Source organism: Aristolochia californica, unplaced genomic scaffold (genome assembly GCF_029961685.1).
Source record: "Aristolochia californica isolate CCGP_79_NKW_82.1479 unplaced genomic scaffold, dmAriCali1.0.hap1 SCAF_1, whole genome shotgun sequence".
Lineage (NCBI taxonomy): Eukaryota > Viridiplantae > Streptophyta > Magnoliopsida > Piperales > Aristolochiaceae > Aristolochia > Aristolochia californica.
The window spans coordinates 52,759,074-52,776,987 of record NW_027181770.1 but is presented as its reverse complement, the minus strand read 5'-3'; the positions used below and the strand labels follow the sequence as shown (position 1 = coordinate 52,776,987).

At 36.9% G+C, this 17,914-nt stretch overlaps 1 protein-coding gene across 1 annotated transcript; it reads left to right on the top strand.

The window, feature by feature from the left end:
* The first annotated feature begins 3,376 nt into the window (after positions 1-3,376).
* On the top strand, positions 3,377-13,690 carry LOC137950743 (alcohol dehydrogenase class-3). The gene is made up of 9 exons (XM_068797353.1): positions 3,377-3,463; positions 3,560-3,696; positions 3,776-3,822; positions 3,939-4,264; positions 5,328-5,410; positions 5,493-5,568; positions 10,902-11,059; positions 11,141-11,302; positions 13,199-13,690. Exons 1-9 carry the CDS (start codon positions 3,430-3,432, stop codon positions 13,313-13,315), a joined length of 1,140 nt encoding a protein of 379 aa, XP_068653454.1. The 5' UTR covers positions 3,377-3,429; the 3' UTR covers positions 13,316-13,690.
* Positions 13,691-17,914: the final 4,224 nt, after the last annotated feature.

Here is a 17,914-nt window from a genome sequence, read left to right as displayed (position 1 = left end):
TTTTTCTAAGTTTCAAGTATGTCAAAACTTCGTCCATGAGAATTGTGCTTTTGATGCCACAAATCTCAAATAAATTTGAAGCCTCATCGGATTTGTAGCAGCAAGCAATTTTATTTGTTGCTACTTTGAAAATAAATATATTTTAGAATTTTAATTTTAATTAATAAATATGAAATTTTATTTTTTTATAATTTTCATATATTGAGTTATTATTATATAAAAAATAAATAATAATTTAGAGAGAGAGAATGAGGGCGAGTCGTCATCCCCCTTCTTTGGTTAATGAAGAGGGGGGTCATCCTCCTTCCTCCAACAAGCAAAAGAGTAAGTTGGCTTCTCCTCACCCTATTAAGAGGCCACCTTCCTCTTAGGGTTGGGCACATGCGAAGACAAGGTTAGATTTTAAAAAGCTCCATTTGGATCTTCAACTCTTACTCCAAAATGCAACTTTTAAAAAAATCAAACAGGTTTTAAAACTTAACCTGTCCTCATCCCCATCCAAATCCCAACAAAGAAGCAAAAGGCTGCCAACCCTCTTCCCAAGTCTCAACAAGGAAACAAACTAGCTACTAGGGGTGGCATCGAATCGAGCTGAGCCTAGCCTTGAGCCTAAAATTATAATCAAGCTCGAGCCCAATAATTTTAGCTGAGTTTGAGTTCAAGTTCGAGCTCCAACATACATATAAAACTTTGCAAAAAATACATGTCATATAAATTGTATATAAAATTATGCATACATTTTACATAAAATTGGGCATAACCTATGTATACAATACCTGCATAAAATTATCTATACACACACTCTACATAAAATTATTCATAAACATTGGATAATATTATGCATGAAATTTATACAATAATCAGACACAAAAATTAAATAAAATATCAATATCAATTTAAAATCACCTAAATAAAAACTATAAATCCAGTTAAATTTATAAACTATACTACGATTGACATTATCATTTTCATGGTGAGCAAATATCTGATGCATTTTCTATGTTACCAGCATCCTAAACTATTTTTGTGCAATTATTTGACAAATTTAGTTTTGTTTATTAGTGTCTTCCATAGCATGAATTCTTACAAAGGTTTAATCTATTTGCACCCAGTAGCTTTGTACTCTTGTTTGTTAGACTCAATCATATAGTATTGTTTTTAGTAGATGATCATGTGGAGTTAATCTATTTTTGTTTCAAGTTATTCAAAGAGATCATATACACCACACTTGTCTTCTGATTTGTTCATTGAAGAAAACTTAAAACGGTGGAGTTTAATGGTGGGTCAAGTGGGAAAAGTACAATAGTGTTATGTTCCAATGTACTATTTTCCTATTGTGCTTATGAGAACATCAACCATTCTTAATGCTCTTTTTACATGATATAGTCTCACCAATCTTGTGAACTGTCCAGGGATATGTACCTTGTGCCCTAGGGTTTTGAAATTAGAAATATCTCTTTTGAGAATAAACATTAGAAATACATGCCACTGAATAGTGTTGATATTTTATACTTGTATTCTATTGCAAAATTAGCTTCTCTGAAGAAGAATTTTGGGCGCAATACTATGCCAGCTTGAGTAAGCATTGGTGCTGAGATAATGTCTGGAGGCAACATTTTTTATTATATACTGGATGTTTATCTATAAAGATGTGGCACTTTCATTTTGCCATCTCCATCCCAAAATGTGAGTTGTTACTCCTGAGCATTAATAATTTGGGTTGAGTCTTGGAAATTAGTCCTTTCTATGTGAAATCAGAATGCTAGTATAAAGCTGGTCAGCAAAAAGAGCAAGGCAATTGAGGAAAGATGATAGAACAATGAAAAATAATGGAAAACTCGAATCTAATAATAGGTGAAAAGTTTAAAGACTCAGAAAACTAGCACATTTTGTATGCATCTATTGAGGGGGAGAGAGAGAGCAGATGACCTTCCTTCTATCCCACAACTTTTCAACAGGCTGCTCTCACCTCTGTAATTTGTTCTTGGGTTACAAAAAATTAATTGATGACAAAGAACGAAGAGCTTGAGGAAGAAATTATAGAAATAGAAGATGAAAACAAGTAAAAACAAAAATTTACCTAAAGGGCCAAATTGCAGACCTCTTCTTTCTCTGTTTAGGCTTGGGAAAGATTTGATTGAGGGAACTTCACATTGCCATAAGTAATTTCCTTTTTATTTTCATCTGATTTTGCCTAGCCTCTCAAATCCCTGATTTGCTACTCCCCGAAATCGATGCCCGAAGACAAAACAAAAAGTCAAAGAGAGGAAAGGAAGGTTTGCCGAAAATTAGGGCTCGGGCTTGAAATTACTTAACGAGCTGATTGAATCGAACCGCGGTTCACTCGAGCTTGGCTCGTTTACTTAAACGAGTCTGAACCTCATCTTGAACTTGGTTCGAGTTCAACATTTTTTGAACCGAACCGAGTCGAGCTGTTTGCGAACCGGCTCGATTCGATGCCACCCCTACTAGCTACCCTCCTCTAGATAGAAAGTGGAGGATCTTTGCTCTCCTACTTGCTAAACTCTCTCTCTCTCTCTCTCTCTCTCTTAATTTTTATCAATAATTTATTTTGGAGAGCCAAATTGAAATCTAGTCGAAATAAAAAATTGTGACTTCTCAAGAAATCCCACAATTAATTCTAGACACAAACTCTAAAATCACTATGCCCCCCCTCCTCTAAAGTACAACAATTATCTATCTTTCCTCTAAACTATTACATTTATAAGCAAACAAATAAATTACTAATGTAGTAATTTAGGTTTTTACTAATATTTTTAAAAATAATGAGCTAATGAGGTGACTTAGTCCAATTAAACTTAAGTCAAATAAATTTGATGGATAATTGACTCATATGACATCATAAAATGTTATTTTTAAAGTAAAAATAAAAGAATGATATGATACTTGTGTCCAATGGACAACCACCCTATCCTTCCACCCTCTTTTCTTTTGTTTGTAGGAGAATGGCCACAACCCTCCTTTATTCAGAGTGTCACAAAGGAGAGGATGGTAAGGGTCCTTCCGTGTTCACGGCGGCATGGCCCGGCCAATGCAAAAGCCGGAACTGACGGAGGCTGACCGGTGGCGAGTCTCTCTGCATAGTTGCACCCGGCCGCCACTCCATCTATCACGCACAATTATTGGTGCGAACGAAGATACTTTAAAATTAGGCATACCCACGTGATATGGCCCCCTCCATTCATTCACGAGTTTGTTTGATATGACCGCTCTGAAAACGGAAAATTGAGAACTCAAAAAAAAAAAAAAAAATCAAATAACAGAATATCCAAGTGCTAGAAAAAATGAAAGCCACGTATTCTTCGTAGTGGAGGACCATTAACAGTAACAGCCGGCAGGTCACTATATAAATCACTCCGTCACGACCTCTCTTCTTCCTCGTTTCTCCGCTACTTCTGCTCTGCGTTCATGGCGACTCAAGGTCAGGTCATCACTTGCAAAGGTACTAACTTGACTGCTCTTCCTATGTTTTTTGTCTCTCTTTCTGCCGATCTATCTCTTGGTTGCTGGCCGTCTGAATCGATCTGTTGTCTCTCAGCTGCGGTTGCTTGGGAGCCCAACAAGCCTCTGTCCATCGAGGATGTCCAGGTGGCTCCACCCCAACCTGGGGAAGTCCGAATCAAGATCCTCTTCACTGCTCTTTGTCATACTGACGCTTATACCTGGAGCGGCAAGGTTTTCTCTGCATTTGCATCTTGTTCCTTGCTTGATCCTTGTTCCACAAAAACCTAATGCTTCGTCTCAATCTTTACAGGACCCTGAGGGGCTCTTCCCTTGCATTCTCGGCCATGAGGCCGCCGGGTGAGCTACATTCTTTCCCCCCTCTCTCAGTAACCTTTCCGCTGGTGCATTTCTATTTTCTTCTACTTATTCAAGTCTAAGATTACGATTTTTTGTACTGTTTTTCGAATAATTAGGATCGTTGAGAGTATTGGTGAAGGTGTTACGGATGTACAGCCCGGAGACCACGTTATCCCTTGCTACCAGGCTGAGTGCGGAGAATGTAAGTTCTGCAAATCAGGGAAGACGAACCTTTGTGGCAAAGTACGTGCCGCCACCGGTGTTGGTGTGATGATGAACGACCGCAAGACCCGCTTCTCCATTAACGGGAAACCTATCTATCATTTCATGGGAACTTCTACCTTTAGTCAGTACACCGTGGTTCATGATGTCAGTGTCGCCAAAATTGATCCAAAGGCACCTTTGGAAAAAGTGTGCTTGCTTGGATGTGGTGTTCCGACAGGTGAAGTTCATTCACCCTCTGTTGCCTTGGGCTTCTCCTTTTACTTTATTTTCCTCTCAGGCGTCAAGTAGAGGTTGAGTTTGTAAAGTGATGCTAACGGATCATTTTCAAACAACATCCTCGAGTATAAAAATGGATCCATGCTGGAGGGCATGGATTAAATTTCTTTTCCAAGGTTGATGTGTGAGCGTTTATACCTATAAGTAGATGTTTCATAAGCGATGGTTGTTTTCATCTGTATTTTGGTTATGTCTTTTCTGCTTTCTTATTTTCTTATTTAAAAAAAACAGGAGGGCTTTACGCTGCCAAGGAATGGAAGTTGGTACTTATTAATAAACATTTAATCTTTATCTTCTATTGATGTTCATTTTTGAAATCTGTTGTATAGGGACAGTAGTGAAAAGCAAACTGAACTCTTGAGGGAGGATTTAGGTCATCGTGCAGTAGACTGCAGCTTGTTCAATTCTAGTGGTGTTGTCTAACCAGCTTGCGCAATTTTTTTAGCACTGTAGACTATATACAAGATTAAACCCCCAATGTGCTAAAAACAGTATACATAACATGGACATTGTGGATTCCATTCTTCATTCACTTCAAATTCAGATGCACTGCTGAACTTTATGCTTTGCTCATTTTAATTAAAAGGATAAAAATGGCTGATAAGACCTTATTATATTTGTTGGTACATCACTTATTCTGAAACTTGAAGGACATTCCCCTGTCACTCATACAACGCCACCTTAGGAAGTACCTAATTCAATTTGAGCTGTTATGGTGGAAAATGAACTGCATCCAAGAAACAGGAAACTTGCTATCCTGGTTTCAACGTCCATCTGTATTTCATCATATGGTTCTATGAGAAAAGTATTAATTTATTGCAGATTGGTCCAATGTTATTGTGATATTTGCTACTAATGGTTGCCCACTTATACTGGAAGAAACTGGAAATCTCTATAAATTATCTGTTATTTTGTTATGAGTGTTGATTTTGGTCATACTTTGCTCTTTATCAGATGCTCTGTTTGTTATAAACTTCTAAATGTTGTTGTTTTGTGCTGCTCAGGTCTTGGAGCAGTTTGGAATACGGCAAAGGTTGAACCAGGATCCATTGTTGCTGTTTTTGGTCTTGGGACTGTAGGCCTTGCTGTAAGCTTTCTTCAGAACTTCCCTTGCATTATGGTGGTCACTTCTCTGGTTTGTGATTGAATATGTGCATCCTGTTAAACAGGTGGCTGAGGGTGCAAAGGCTGCTGGAGCATCACGAATTATTGGAATTGATATTGACAGCAAAAAGTTTCCTGTTGGTGAGCCTTCATTATCCTTCTCATTGAAACCCTGCATGCACTTGCAAAAGTGATGGCAGAAATAGGAGTAGGTAGCTATACTATCTATGCATGAAGGGACATGGAGTCAGCCCTTGCACTTAAAGAAGTCAAGGAAAATGTGAAACAGAGATTTGGAGCTATAAATCTGGAAAATATAGAATGGAGAAAATGAAATCAATGTTTGTTTTTATAAAACTTGTATTAGATGTGTTTTAGATGTGGAGAGGTGTTCTTACATCTGGACCTACAGCGACACCCTGTTTCAAGCGAGACTGTAGTCAAAATCTTTTAGAACATGGAACAGTCACCTTATGTGGAGCAATTTCCTGCACTCCAGAGGAAATGGAATGAGCCCACCTAGGAAGATGCACTGGCTTCTGGTTTGAAAATTCTATTTCTGGTGGCTCATTGGGAAGGCCAGTGTTATGTAATGAATCAAGTTGAGCGTGCTTTGTGGTTTCTAACAACATTTAGGAGTTTCCAGCATGAGAATTTCTTGATCCTTACTTAACTTTGTCAAAATTGTTTTAATTTCTAAGAGCTGTTATGACTTGCTCTTGGACAATGTGACCAGTGGGTCCTTCAAAGCAGCTACAATTTTTCTCACTAAAAGACTTATATACCTGTTGAATGGGAAAAAGTCCCACATTGAAAAATAGGAAAAAACATTAATGGGTTATAAGGATGAGTAGTAGGCTTCTTAAGTGGTTAGTTGTTTTGGGATGGAAGCAAAATCAACCCAACACCCAACTGTGGTATTAGAGCAGGTTGTGTGTGTGGGTCGAGGCCCAATTTGTACTCCCTAGGTTATCTATGTGTTGTGAACTCCATGAGGTAAGAATCTGTGTATTATGGACTTCATGAAGGAGTCCGTGTGCCTTATTGATGGATTATGCCCACGTCTCAGACCTGCTCTGTGCAAGCCTGAACGTGAAGGGGAGTGTTGAGTGAAAAAAAGTCTCACATTGAAAAATGGGAAGAAAAGTTAACGGGTTATAAAGTTGAGTAATAAGTTTCTTAAGTCGCTTATCATTTTGGGATGGAACCGAGTTCAATCCAACACCCAATAGATGAAAAGGAACTTCAAAAACAACAAGGGCAGATACATGTAGCTAAGTCTTTGGATGACTTGGGACTAGAATTTGATGCAGTTTGGGCTTAGTTACTTGCCTCTGATGACATTTCATCAAATTTTGAAGCCTTTAACAGAGTTATGCATGCAAAAACAACTATCACATCAAAGGATAACAAAGAGGTAAGGGTGTTGAAGCAATTGCACTTAACACTCATGGACGGTTAGAATCTGTATGGGGCCGTGGTGGAAGTGGTAGTGTTTGAGGCCGTGGCTCTGATAGAGCCAAAGATTGCAATGATGGCAAAGCTAACATAAGGTGTGTTCACTGTGGATGCACAAACTATTTTTCAAATAAGTGTGTAAATTCATAAGATTGGAGTTTGAGAAGGAGAAAATTGAGAAGAAAGAAAGGGGAAAAGAAAGAGAGGAAAATAGCAAGCGAGCACTCCTATTTTAATTGCTTCACTCAAGTGATAATGACATAAAATGATAACATTGCCCCTCATTACAAATCCCTCATAACACTCTAAATGTAACTCAGAATTAAATGATAAATGAAACATAGATTTATAATATGAAGCCTAACTTACTCTAACCCTTATGAGAAATTTATACTCATAGGGAATGACCAAAGTACCCCCCATATGTGAATTCTAACTAAATGTTGGGATAAATTTAGTAAACTACCATGCGCTAACTCTTCTATTTAGGACAACATTGAGACCTCTTCTAGCCAAGCAATAAGCATATTACGTAGTGTCCTTGATGAGCTTCAGCAGCTTGCCCAGGGAATTACTCAATTAACTTCAACATCCTCTTCCTTAGCATCTATTGCTTAACCTACACATCCTACAACCACTCTTACCAGTTCAGGTACGTCAGCTTTACACGTAAGTCCCATATCTTCTTGGATTATTGACTGAGGTGCTTCGTACCACATGTTAGATTTGTCATCCTTGTTCTCCAATTTTAGTCAATCCTCTGTTTTTAAACATGTTACCCTCTCTGATGGGTCTATCTCTTCAGTTCATGAAGTAGGCGATGTTCAACCTATCCCATCTGTGTCACTTGAATCTAGACTATTTGTTCCTAGGTTTTCTCTTAATTTATAGTTAGTTTGTCAACTCACAAAATCCATGATTTGTTTGAAAGAAGCTGGTCAAGAAATAGAATAGTATGTGTTTTAGAATCTCATGACGAGGAGGATGGTTGGTTCCATGCGAGAGATGAGGATTGTATTGCTTGGAAGGCTCTGTTCTACATGTTGTTTTCACCCTCCTAGTGGAATCTATGGTTAGGACATCCTTCTCTAGTAAAATTGGTTAAGCTATTTCTTGAATTTCAATTTAGTTTATCTTTCAAGTGTGAGTTGAGCTATTTCTTGAATTTCAATTTAGTTTATCTTTCAAGTGTGAGTTGAGCTATTTCTTGAATTTCAATTTAGTTTATCTTTCAAGTGTGAGTTGTTTCAACCAGGGAAGCATCATTATCATTTATTTTTAGTCAAACAAAAAGTAGTAGTTTGTTTGAGATAGTTCATTCTGATGTATGGGGACCTTATCTTGTTTCAAATGTTTTTAGTTACTAGTACTTTGTTTTATTTATTGATGATTTCAGTCATACCACTTAGGTGTACCTCATATGGGAGATATCTAAAGTGTTCCATGTATTTCGGATTTTTATATTGAAATGAAAACCCAATTTGATGCGTCTCTTCGTATTTTTCGTATTGTTTCTATCAGAGCCATGAGATTATTCATCAGTCTTCATATGTATTTACTCCACAACAATATGGAGTGACGTTAAGGAAAAAATCACTGTCTTTTTAAAGGTTGCATGTACAATTTTAATTCTGATATATCTTCCTAAGTTGTATTAGGGTGATGTTGTTCTTATTGCATGTTTTCTATCAATTGGATGTCGTTCACTGTACTTGACGATAAATTTCTCTTCAAATATTGAATCCGTAGGCTACATTGTTTTCCCTTTGTCCTTGTACCTTTGGTTGTGTGTGCTTTTTTCATGTATTTGGATCGTTTTTTGATAAATTGTCTTCTCAAGCCATCAAGTGTGTTTCTAGGTTATTCTTGTACATAGAAGGAACACAAATGCTTTTGTCCATCCACAAGAAAAACATTTGTACCTACTGATATAACATTCTTTGAGGATGTTCATTTTTTTTTTCTACCTCCAACGAGGGGATACAGATATAGTTGCTCCTACAACTGTGTAAGATGTTCCTAGTCAGCCACCACCTATTATCGCACCAAAGCCATTGTAGGTGTATCAAAGAAGGAAGATTGTTTAGACACCCATAAAAGTTCCCTGTCTCTTGCTTGTACTAGAATCACTTAGATCTTCCTATTGCTATTTGTAAGGGCATATGTATGTCTACATGGATATTATGTGATCTCCCTTCGAGTACTATAGTTGTGGGATGTCAACGGGTGTACACTATGAAGTACACTGTTGATGGTTCTATTGACAGCTATAAAGCTAGATTGGTTGCTAGGGGTATACTCAAACCTATGGTATAGATGTATTTGAGACTTTTTCACCATTGCCAAATTGACTTATGTCCCAATCCTTATATTTGTTGCAATTAATCAGGGGATGGCCCTTGTTTCAGCTGGTGAAATTGCCTTATTATACAATGATTTGGAAGAAGAGGTGTATATAGAGCAACCTTTTGGGTATGTTGCTCAGAAGGGGACTGGAAAGTGTGCAAATTAAAGAAGACAATTTATGGACTTAAACAGAGTCCTCGGATATGGTTTGAAAAGTTCAACCAGATAGTAATGTTCTTTTGCTTCTCTCAAAGTCATTGTGATCACTCTCTTTTTGTTATAAAGAGAGTATTTGGAATTCTTGTGTTACTTGTATACATTAATAATATTATTTTTTCAGGAAGTGATAAATAGAGAATTGTGGAAGTAAAGGAACATTTGGCCAAACATTTTCAGACCAAAGATTTGGGTTCGTTACTTCCTTGGGATAAAAGTCCCTAGAAGCAAGGCGGGAGTTGTGTTGACCCAAAGGAAGTAGTTTATAGTAAGCCTACAAGAATATTGCCTATTAGGTGCTAAACCTGTAGAGACACCGATGGACATTGGCAATGATTTTCTTGATTAGAATAGTGATGAACTTAAAGACAAAACAATGTATGTGGGTTTAATTAGAAAGTTGAGTTATGCCACAATTACTCGTCCAAATATCTCATTTCTTGTAAGCTTGGTAAGTCAATTCATGGATTGTCCGCACTAAGTTCATTTGGATGTTGCTAAGATGATATTGAGGTACTTAAAAGGGTCATTGGAAAAAGGATTTTTTTTTTAATTCCATTATCTTTTATGGATAGAGGCTTTCTCAGATGCAGGTTATGCAGGATCTAAGTTTGATAGGAAGTCTACTACTGAGTATTGTGTGTTTGGAGGAGGAAATTTGATAAGTTGGAAGAACAAAAAAGCAAAATGTGGTGGCTCGTTCAAGTACGAAAGTTGAAAATAGAGCTATAGTTGGGTCAAATCAGTTCTCCGAGAGTTGACTTTACATGTTGTAGAACCTATAACCATGTATTGTGATAACCTGACAACCATTTTCATTGTAGGCAATCCTGTGTTCTGTGAGAGAACCAACCGTATAGAGATTGATTACCACTTCATCTAAGATGCAGTGATGAGAAAGGAAGTTGTTACTCTTTGTATTTGTTTAAGTGATCAAATTAGTGATATCTTTACTACAACTTTGAGTAAATGTGAGTTTGGGATAATTTGTAACAAGATGGGGTTTTTATACATATATGCTCCAGCTTGAGGTGGAGTATTAAATGTCAACTGCCAAGTTTAGATTGTTGGGATAAGTCTGTAGTTCAAGTTACACGTTATTTGGATGTGTAGTTAAAGAGTTATTTAGGTTTGTGTCTAGAGGGGTAATTATGTAATAAGCCACTTAAGTGAGTAAAAGAAAAGAGGGGGTTGTGCAAAGCCCCTAATGAGTGCCTGCTCAATGCATTTTTCCATTCTCTCTTCTCTTCTTTTTTTTCTTCTCTCCCCGTTGTTCTCCTATTTTTGATCTTCTCTTCAATGCTTCTTAAGACTTTTTCATTGCTTTATAATATAAGTCTTTATGATTTTCTAATTGAACTAAAAATTCCAGACCATCTTTCTTATCTATTTTAAGGGAATATCTCAGGCTCTTGAAAGTTTTTATCAGTTTTTATGCAAATAATTGTTTGCAGCTAAGGAATTTGGAGTAACAGAATTTGTGAACCCAAAAGATCACGAGAAACCAATACAGCAGGTCCTTGTGGACCTCACAGATGGGGGTGTAGATTATAGTTTTGAATGCATTGGAAATGTTTCTGTGATGAGAGCAGCTTTAGAATGCTGCCACAAGGTGAGACCATGGTTTCTGACAATCTATACTCTTATCAAATATCGCATTGGGTTCACTTCCATTAATATACTTTTACTGCAGGGATGGGGAACATCAGTTATTGTAGGTGTTGCAGCATCAGGACAAGAGATATCCACTCGACCATTTCAGCTGGTCACTGGACGTGTTTGGAAAGGAACGGCCTTCGGTGGATTCAAGAGCCGCTCTCAAGTGCCATGGCTTGTTGAGAAATACTTGAAAAAGGTATTTCAACTTCTCCGTGTATTCCTTAGTTAAGATGCTATATTTTTAGGATATATGAACTAAGTTTCGGAAGCTTTTCACATGGAACCGCACAAGGAACCTAAAAAAGAAGAAAAACAACTGGCACAACATGAGACATATGATTGAAAAAGTGAAACTAGAGCTTAAAAAAAATGTGTTATCTTTTCTTCCCAAGGACTTATGCATGCATCGAAAAAGAAGTATATATTTAAGTTCATGTAAACTTGGTGCCCCCCATCCTCGAGTTTCTTTTCCTATGTGTTTAGGGATGACAATGGGATGAGTTTCTCATTTTGTCCTGTGGGGCTGGTATAAGTTTCCCCTAAAAACCTGTGGGGGGTTGGATTGGGGACGGGTTGGCACTGAAGACCTGACTCAACCTGAGGTCTGGTTATTTTTCTTTATGCATATACCCCTTAAGATTTATTTAAATGACAACATTAAAGTAAGAAGGAAAATGAAATAGAAATTTTTTGGAGGGCATAAATGAAAAAAAAGGAAAATTGTTGATTATACATTCTTCCTCAATTGGGTGTAGTGTGGGAATTAGTGGGGACAAAACGAGGTTTCAGAGATCAAATAGGGTTCGCGGGGATGGGGATGGATTGGCCGGCAAGGATGGTGTTGGAAATCTAAACCTGTGATAGGTTTTTGTGGGGATGGGTTCACAAGGTGGATTTGCAGGTGGAGTCAGATCTCTTCAAACCTGATACCAACTTGACCCAACCAATTGTCATCCCTATACTTGTTCATGATAAGATTAAAAATGTAGAATAGAAAGAACTAAGTCCATTACATTAGGCAGGTTCATCCCAACATGACTAGCAAAGGTTAAAAGACATGTTTTCAACTACTTTATATAAGATCTTGCAAACACAAAAATGGTGAGACTATTCCTCCATAACTTCTGCCACTCTCAGACTACTTTGAGATGTAGAACAGATGAATACGGCCGCAAAATGGTGAGACTTTTCTTACCGACTGAGACTCCTTCACATCCATATGAAAACAAACAAGCTGGCGCATGACATGTAGAGCATGTAAAAATGCCATAGCACACGTTGGTCTCAAAAACCTATTCACCTAACCCATATAACGTAACAAATTTAGGTTTGGGTTCACGTCAGTGCCATGTTAGATTTGGCATGTTCCTCTGAACATGACTAGCTGAAGTTAAGTGATATCTTCCTAACTATTAAGCATAAAAGCTTCCTAGCTCAAACCAATATCTGATTATTCTTGCTAAATAATTTCTCTCAATTAGTCTAAGATGTGGAGAACAAATATTGGCCTAGAGTGGAGGGATAGTTTTTACCCACCAACAAAGTTTTATGGTTAAATCAGGAATAAATGAACCTAACTTGACGGAACTCGAGTTTATATTTTTTATTAAAACAGATTTATTTTACATATAAGTTTTCAGTAAATGATTAGTAGATCTTCTTTGGGTGCTAACTCTTCAAAGTCTAGAAATAAGATTTTTTTTTTCTACTGTCTTCTAAAAGTTTTGCAAGTAGAGGTCCTTGGACGGCTTCATTCTTCATCCAGACCTCTGAGATAGTTTCAGGAGATTATGAAAAGCTCATAGAGTTTCAATTTTCATTAGCCTGTGGAAAACAAGTTACGCTCTTGTATTAGGGGCAGTTCATTGTATGGGGTAAGCAGCACTTCTGCTGATCCCGTCAGTATGCAGTGAAGATCCTGGTTTTATCTTTCTGCATGTCATGTTTCCATAGCTCTAAGAATTGCCACTGCTGTCAGAGAATGCCTTGTCCTATTCTTTCTGCAAATTTGCTATCTTTACTGCTGTTGTTCCGTAAGTATGTGCTCTCGAAACTTGAAGTGGTATATTGAACTCTATTTTCTGGGTTGCAGGAAATCAAAGTTGATGAATACATCACCCATAATCTAACTCTTTCGGAGATAAATGATGGTTTCCATCTGATGCATGAAGGAAGTTGTCTTCGATGCGTGCTTGCTGTGCATCCATGAGGTGAATCGGATAAGCATTGTAGCTATGCACACTAAGGTGAACTGGGAACACAAAGGGTGGAATCTATATACAGTAACTTGTAGCACCTTAAAGAATGTGATGGGGAATCGGGGCATGATGTTTTTTTGAAAGTGAATTACTTCTATGATGATAAGTTTGTTTTATAATCTGTTCTACTTCTCAAAGAAATAATAAACACTTGATTTGGCCCTTTTTAGCCTTCCCTGCATATCCCAGTATTTCCTCTGTGGAGGGCCTTCTGCAGCAAACCTGGGTCTGGGCTGGAGTTCATTTATTAGTTTATTATCAGCTCAAGTCGATTTGTTTGTTTGTTATGTTTCATCCATACTGCAGGTCCATCTCAAGAGGGAAAATTTTAGTTTTGCTTGCATTTCTGTCGATAAGAATTGTGAGATTTTTCCATATTTAAAAATCATAATAGATTTTATATGTGCAAAGTTATATCATCAAAATGTTATAAAAATTGATTTGTTTCTAACTCAACATAAGACATTAGTTTTATGTTCAATTATGTCACATTATAATGAAAAACCATCAGTAAATAATGACTATGTTATTTGGTAGCGGAATACTATGTTATGCATTCTCATAATCTTATATTATAAAAATAATTGTGGGTTCACAAAGATTATGAATCGTGAATGTATCTTCCTTGATCAATGAATTCTAGATTTATGATCATTTAATATGGTCAAGTTATATTATTTTATATTTTTGTAATTTCATCTTAATTTATGCATTAATTGGGTAAAGGATTAGTTTAACCTTTTGGAGTATTTGGATGATTGATGGGTTTACAAGACAAATCAAATGACAGGCATTTGAAAAATCAAAAGGCGTGGAATCTTGGAAATCATTTGAACAGGTACGTGGAATGTTTATGTGGTACTGTGAGCATTACCAGAAAGTAGTCGTCCGCACGCCAAGATTGACCCCTCGTCGTGTGAAAACATAAAGAGGTCACTTGTTTAAAGTCCTCCAATATTTGATTCCAGTTGATTTGCTTGACTTGACCATGGCAAAGTGAAACAACCAGAACTTTCCGTACTCAAATTAATCCCGTCTGAGACTTGGGACCCAGCAGAAACCCATTAGACCTGAGCATTTCATTGCAGACAACGATGACGGCCTGCCTGGAACATTTCATTGCAGGTCACGCACGATATACCCTTTTTGTTTGTTTTATTTTCTTTGAACGGGACTGCGACTTGTGTGAACTGTGTTTAGTCACGACTTAGGTACGGAGAGTATGTGAGTTCATGGTCAAAGTTTGCAGATTTGAGAAACAGGTTTGGAACATGGGAAAGCTTCGCTTTTGAATTCAAATCCCCACTTCTATCATGTACTAACCATGGACGGGGAGGACAATCATGCTCTCTCGTGGACAAATCCACCTTACTCTGATGCATGTTGGACTAGACCCAACAACTATTCATTAAAATATGAAAATTTTATCCTCAAAATGAAGATCCTCCATTAATGGTCTAGATCATCCATATATATATATCAACAGTTAAGATTCAAAGAACTTTTTCAACTCTAATTTCTCAAACATCAAAGTATGATGATTTAGTAAAGTAGTCGATCAATGGTCAAAATCAAAGTCGATTACTAAGATCAAGGCTCGATTGAATATCAAGATAAGTGGATTTTGTGGGGCCATAATCAAGATCAAATAAAAAAGAATACCACCTAAGTATCACCTAAGTAATATATAAGCAATGAGAAGACATATTATTGATAGCACTTGATATTGCAAAGGGCGCAAAAGCATGACATCATAGAAAGGCTCCACCTTAAAGGAGAATGTGACATAAGGTGAGGTATCATCTCCTTATGAAATGAAGAATGAGTTTTACCATGTGGCCTTCTCTCCTAGTGAGTGAGTGCAACTAGTTCAGGGGGATGGAGAAGATTGAAAAAAGAAAAGAAAAAGATGAGGTGACTGAACCACCCCCACAACCCTACAAATAGATGTCCATTGGAAACTTGTAGATTCAGAAACCCAAGGATTTTTAAGAGTTAGGCTATGGAAGCACATAGCATGAAAATTCTCATCGAGCAAAAAGGTGATAGAAAAGCCCCTATTGATGACCCTAGAAAGAAGGCTAAACTCACAATGAAAGAATACTCAAAACCTTTGTCAAGGGATTCATCCAAAAAATTTCACATAGACAATGTCATCATAGTTGCTAAAATCACAGGTAAACCGAAGAAAGGTGGCGACCAAAAAAAGCCAGTGAAGATAGAAGTCAGAAAGCCTATATTGAAAGAAAAAGAAGCAAAATTTTATCCCTTTCTTGACTCTAATGTGCCAGTGATGCCGGAACAACTACTATAAAAAAAAAATAGTACAATTATCAGAGCCAAAAAATGATAGAAGATATTGTGAAGACCAATGATCTGAATTATTGTAAATTTCATCGGATAACTGACTATCCACAAAAAAAAATGTTTTTCACTAAAAGGAAAGAGTGTGGAATTGGCAACACAAGGGCGTATCATAATTGATCCTGATCACTGGAGTTGAACTAGAAACTCTCACACTTCAACAAACTCAAATTTCTACAACATTCCTTTCAAAGAAAAATGAAAATGTGGGATAGACGTTAATGACACACAAGAAAAAGGTCACAAAGAAGCCATTGCATCAAAGTCTCACAAAGCCAGACAACTCGCAAAGGAGCATTGCGAGACAAGAATAGAAAGGATAAAGGCATAGTGAAAATAACGTCTATGATGAAGCTAAAGCGGAATCAATAGAGTGTGATCAACCGAGTAATAATTGAAGACTTAGAGAATCTTATAATAAAGATGGAGCAACAGGCATAACTGAGGTTACCAATCCGTGGAAGAAGGCTGTTGTGCGAGGACAAAGAGCCATGGTAGAAGACAATAGCAAATGACTCGGAATGGGCAACAATAATAGTCCTAACAAATAGCAAGATTTAAACTCTAAAAAACCATAGTTATGAGTCCTAAAAATCAATGCTCTGATACCATGTTAATTTTCAAGACTCCATAGATTGCATCATAGAGAAAGAAGAAGAACACACGTTGGGGAGAAAAGAAGAGGAAGAATGGGGTTCTTGACTTAGTCCAAACCCCTCCCCCTTAAGTTCTATATATAACTGATAAAAGTACAATATTATAATTATGCCTTTCACCCTAGTAAGAGTGAAGAAAAGACAAGATACATAAATTAATTACATCATATCTTTCAATATTATTTGAGAATTTAAAGATTAATGGAGATTAATATAGTGGGCTCATTTTTATCTTCGATTGATTTACATCTCCAACTCAATGAAGATTAAGTTATCTTGTAAGAATACATTATACGTGAGCTCATTTTTCCCCTAAGGTTAGAGTTGTCAATTTTGCATGGGATTTGATCAATGAAGACAACAACAAAATCTTTTCAAGACATTAAATCAATAATTTATGGGCCCACTATTTTTTAATATACAAGAGATTAGGTGTGTTACAATTAAGCGTTGGATCGTTCGGCCTCGTTGCACATGCAAGCTGGCCCCAAAAAAGAAAAAAAAAGAAGAGAGAGAACAAAGTACTACAACCCTTGTCCATCTATTCGATGAACAAATTCTTGAAAGGGGTTATTTTGTTCCAAAAAATATCGATGTATTCAAGGGTCTGATTAGTAAAAGGGTGTGACCGTAAGTGCGAAAACAAAAGAGTATTATAAAGTTTTAAGTGATGTAAGGTCCAACAATCAAGTTATTCCTCTAATTCAATCTTCATACATGAATTTGATTTGAACTTCACTTAATCCGATGAATGTGTTAAAACTTCTTTAGTTGACTAGCCTCAATTTGTCTCCACTAAATGTTCGATGAGAACTATTAGATCTCTTATTACATGTAACAACTTCAAGGATGGTAATAAAGTACTAGCAAATGGTAACCACCTCACCATTTTTCTCTCCCTAATCTTCTTATTCACCCTTGACTAGCTACACTTGCAAGGATAGAATGCGACATGGCAAGATGAGGATATGACCCCTCACCTTACTTATGTCACATCTCTTTTAAGGTGGAGCCTTCGTCCATATGTCACCTTTTGTCCCATCTCACTCCTTATGGAGAATTCTTTGCAATACCAAATGTCACCAATATGTCACGTCATTGTTTGTGTGGTGCTTAGGCGGCACTTAAGTGGTTTTCTCTTTTTTTTTTTGTTTTTTTAATCTTGGTTGTGGCCCTACACAATCCGTTTCATCTTGACCATCAATTGGGCCTTGATCTCAGGAATCAACTTTGATTTTGATCGAAACCCTGATTTTGAACATTGATTATCCCTTTAACTAAGTCTCCATACTCTGACTTTTGAGAAGTTTGACTTTGAGCATTGATCCATTAATGGCCAAGTTCTTTTAATCTTAACCGTTGATTGAGGCTAGCTGGATGAAATAGATCCGCATGATTACAAACAGCTCCAAGGCCTCAACATCAAGGTTTCTTTCGCAAACTTCACCCCGTGCATTATTAAAATAAAAAAAATTACTATTATATTTTATTTATTTTTTATTTATTCCTATTTATATTTTTTAAACAATT

Bases quoted from the DNA above. Each gene is read 5' to 3' on its own strand.
- LOC137950743 (XM_068797353.1), top strand. From the start codon at position 3,430: ATGGCGACTCAAGGTCAGGTCATCACTTGCAAAG. The intron at 4,265-5,327 runs GTGAAGTTCATT...TGTGCTGCTCAG, and splicing joins TGGATGTGGTGTTCCGACAG to GTCTTGGAGCAGTTTGGAAT. The intron at 11,303-13,198 runs GTATTTCAACTT...TCTGGGTTGCAG, and splicing joins TTGAGAAATACTTGAAAAAG to GAAATCAAAGTTGATGAATA.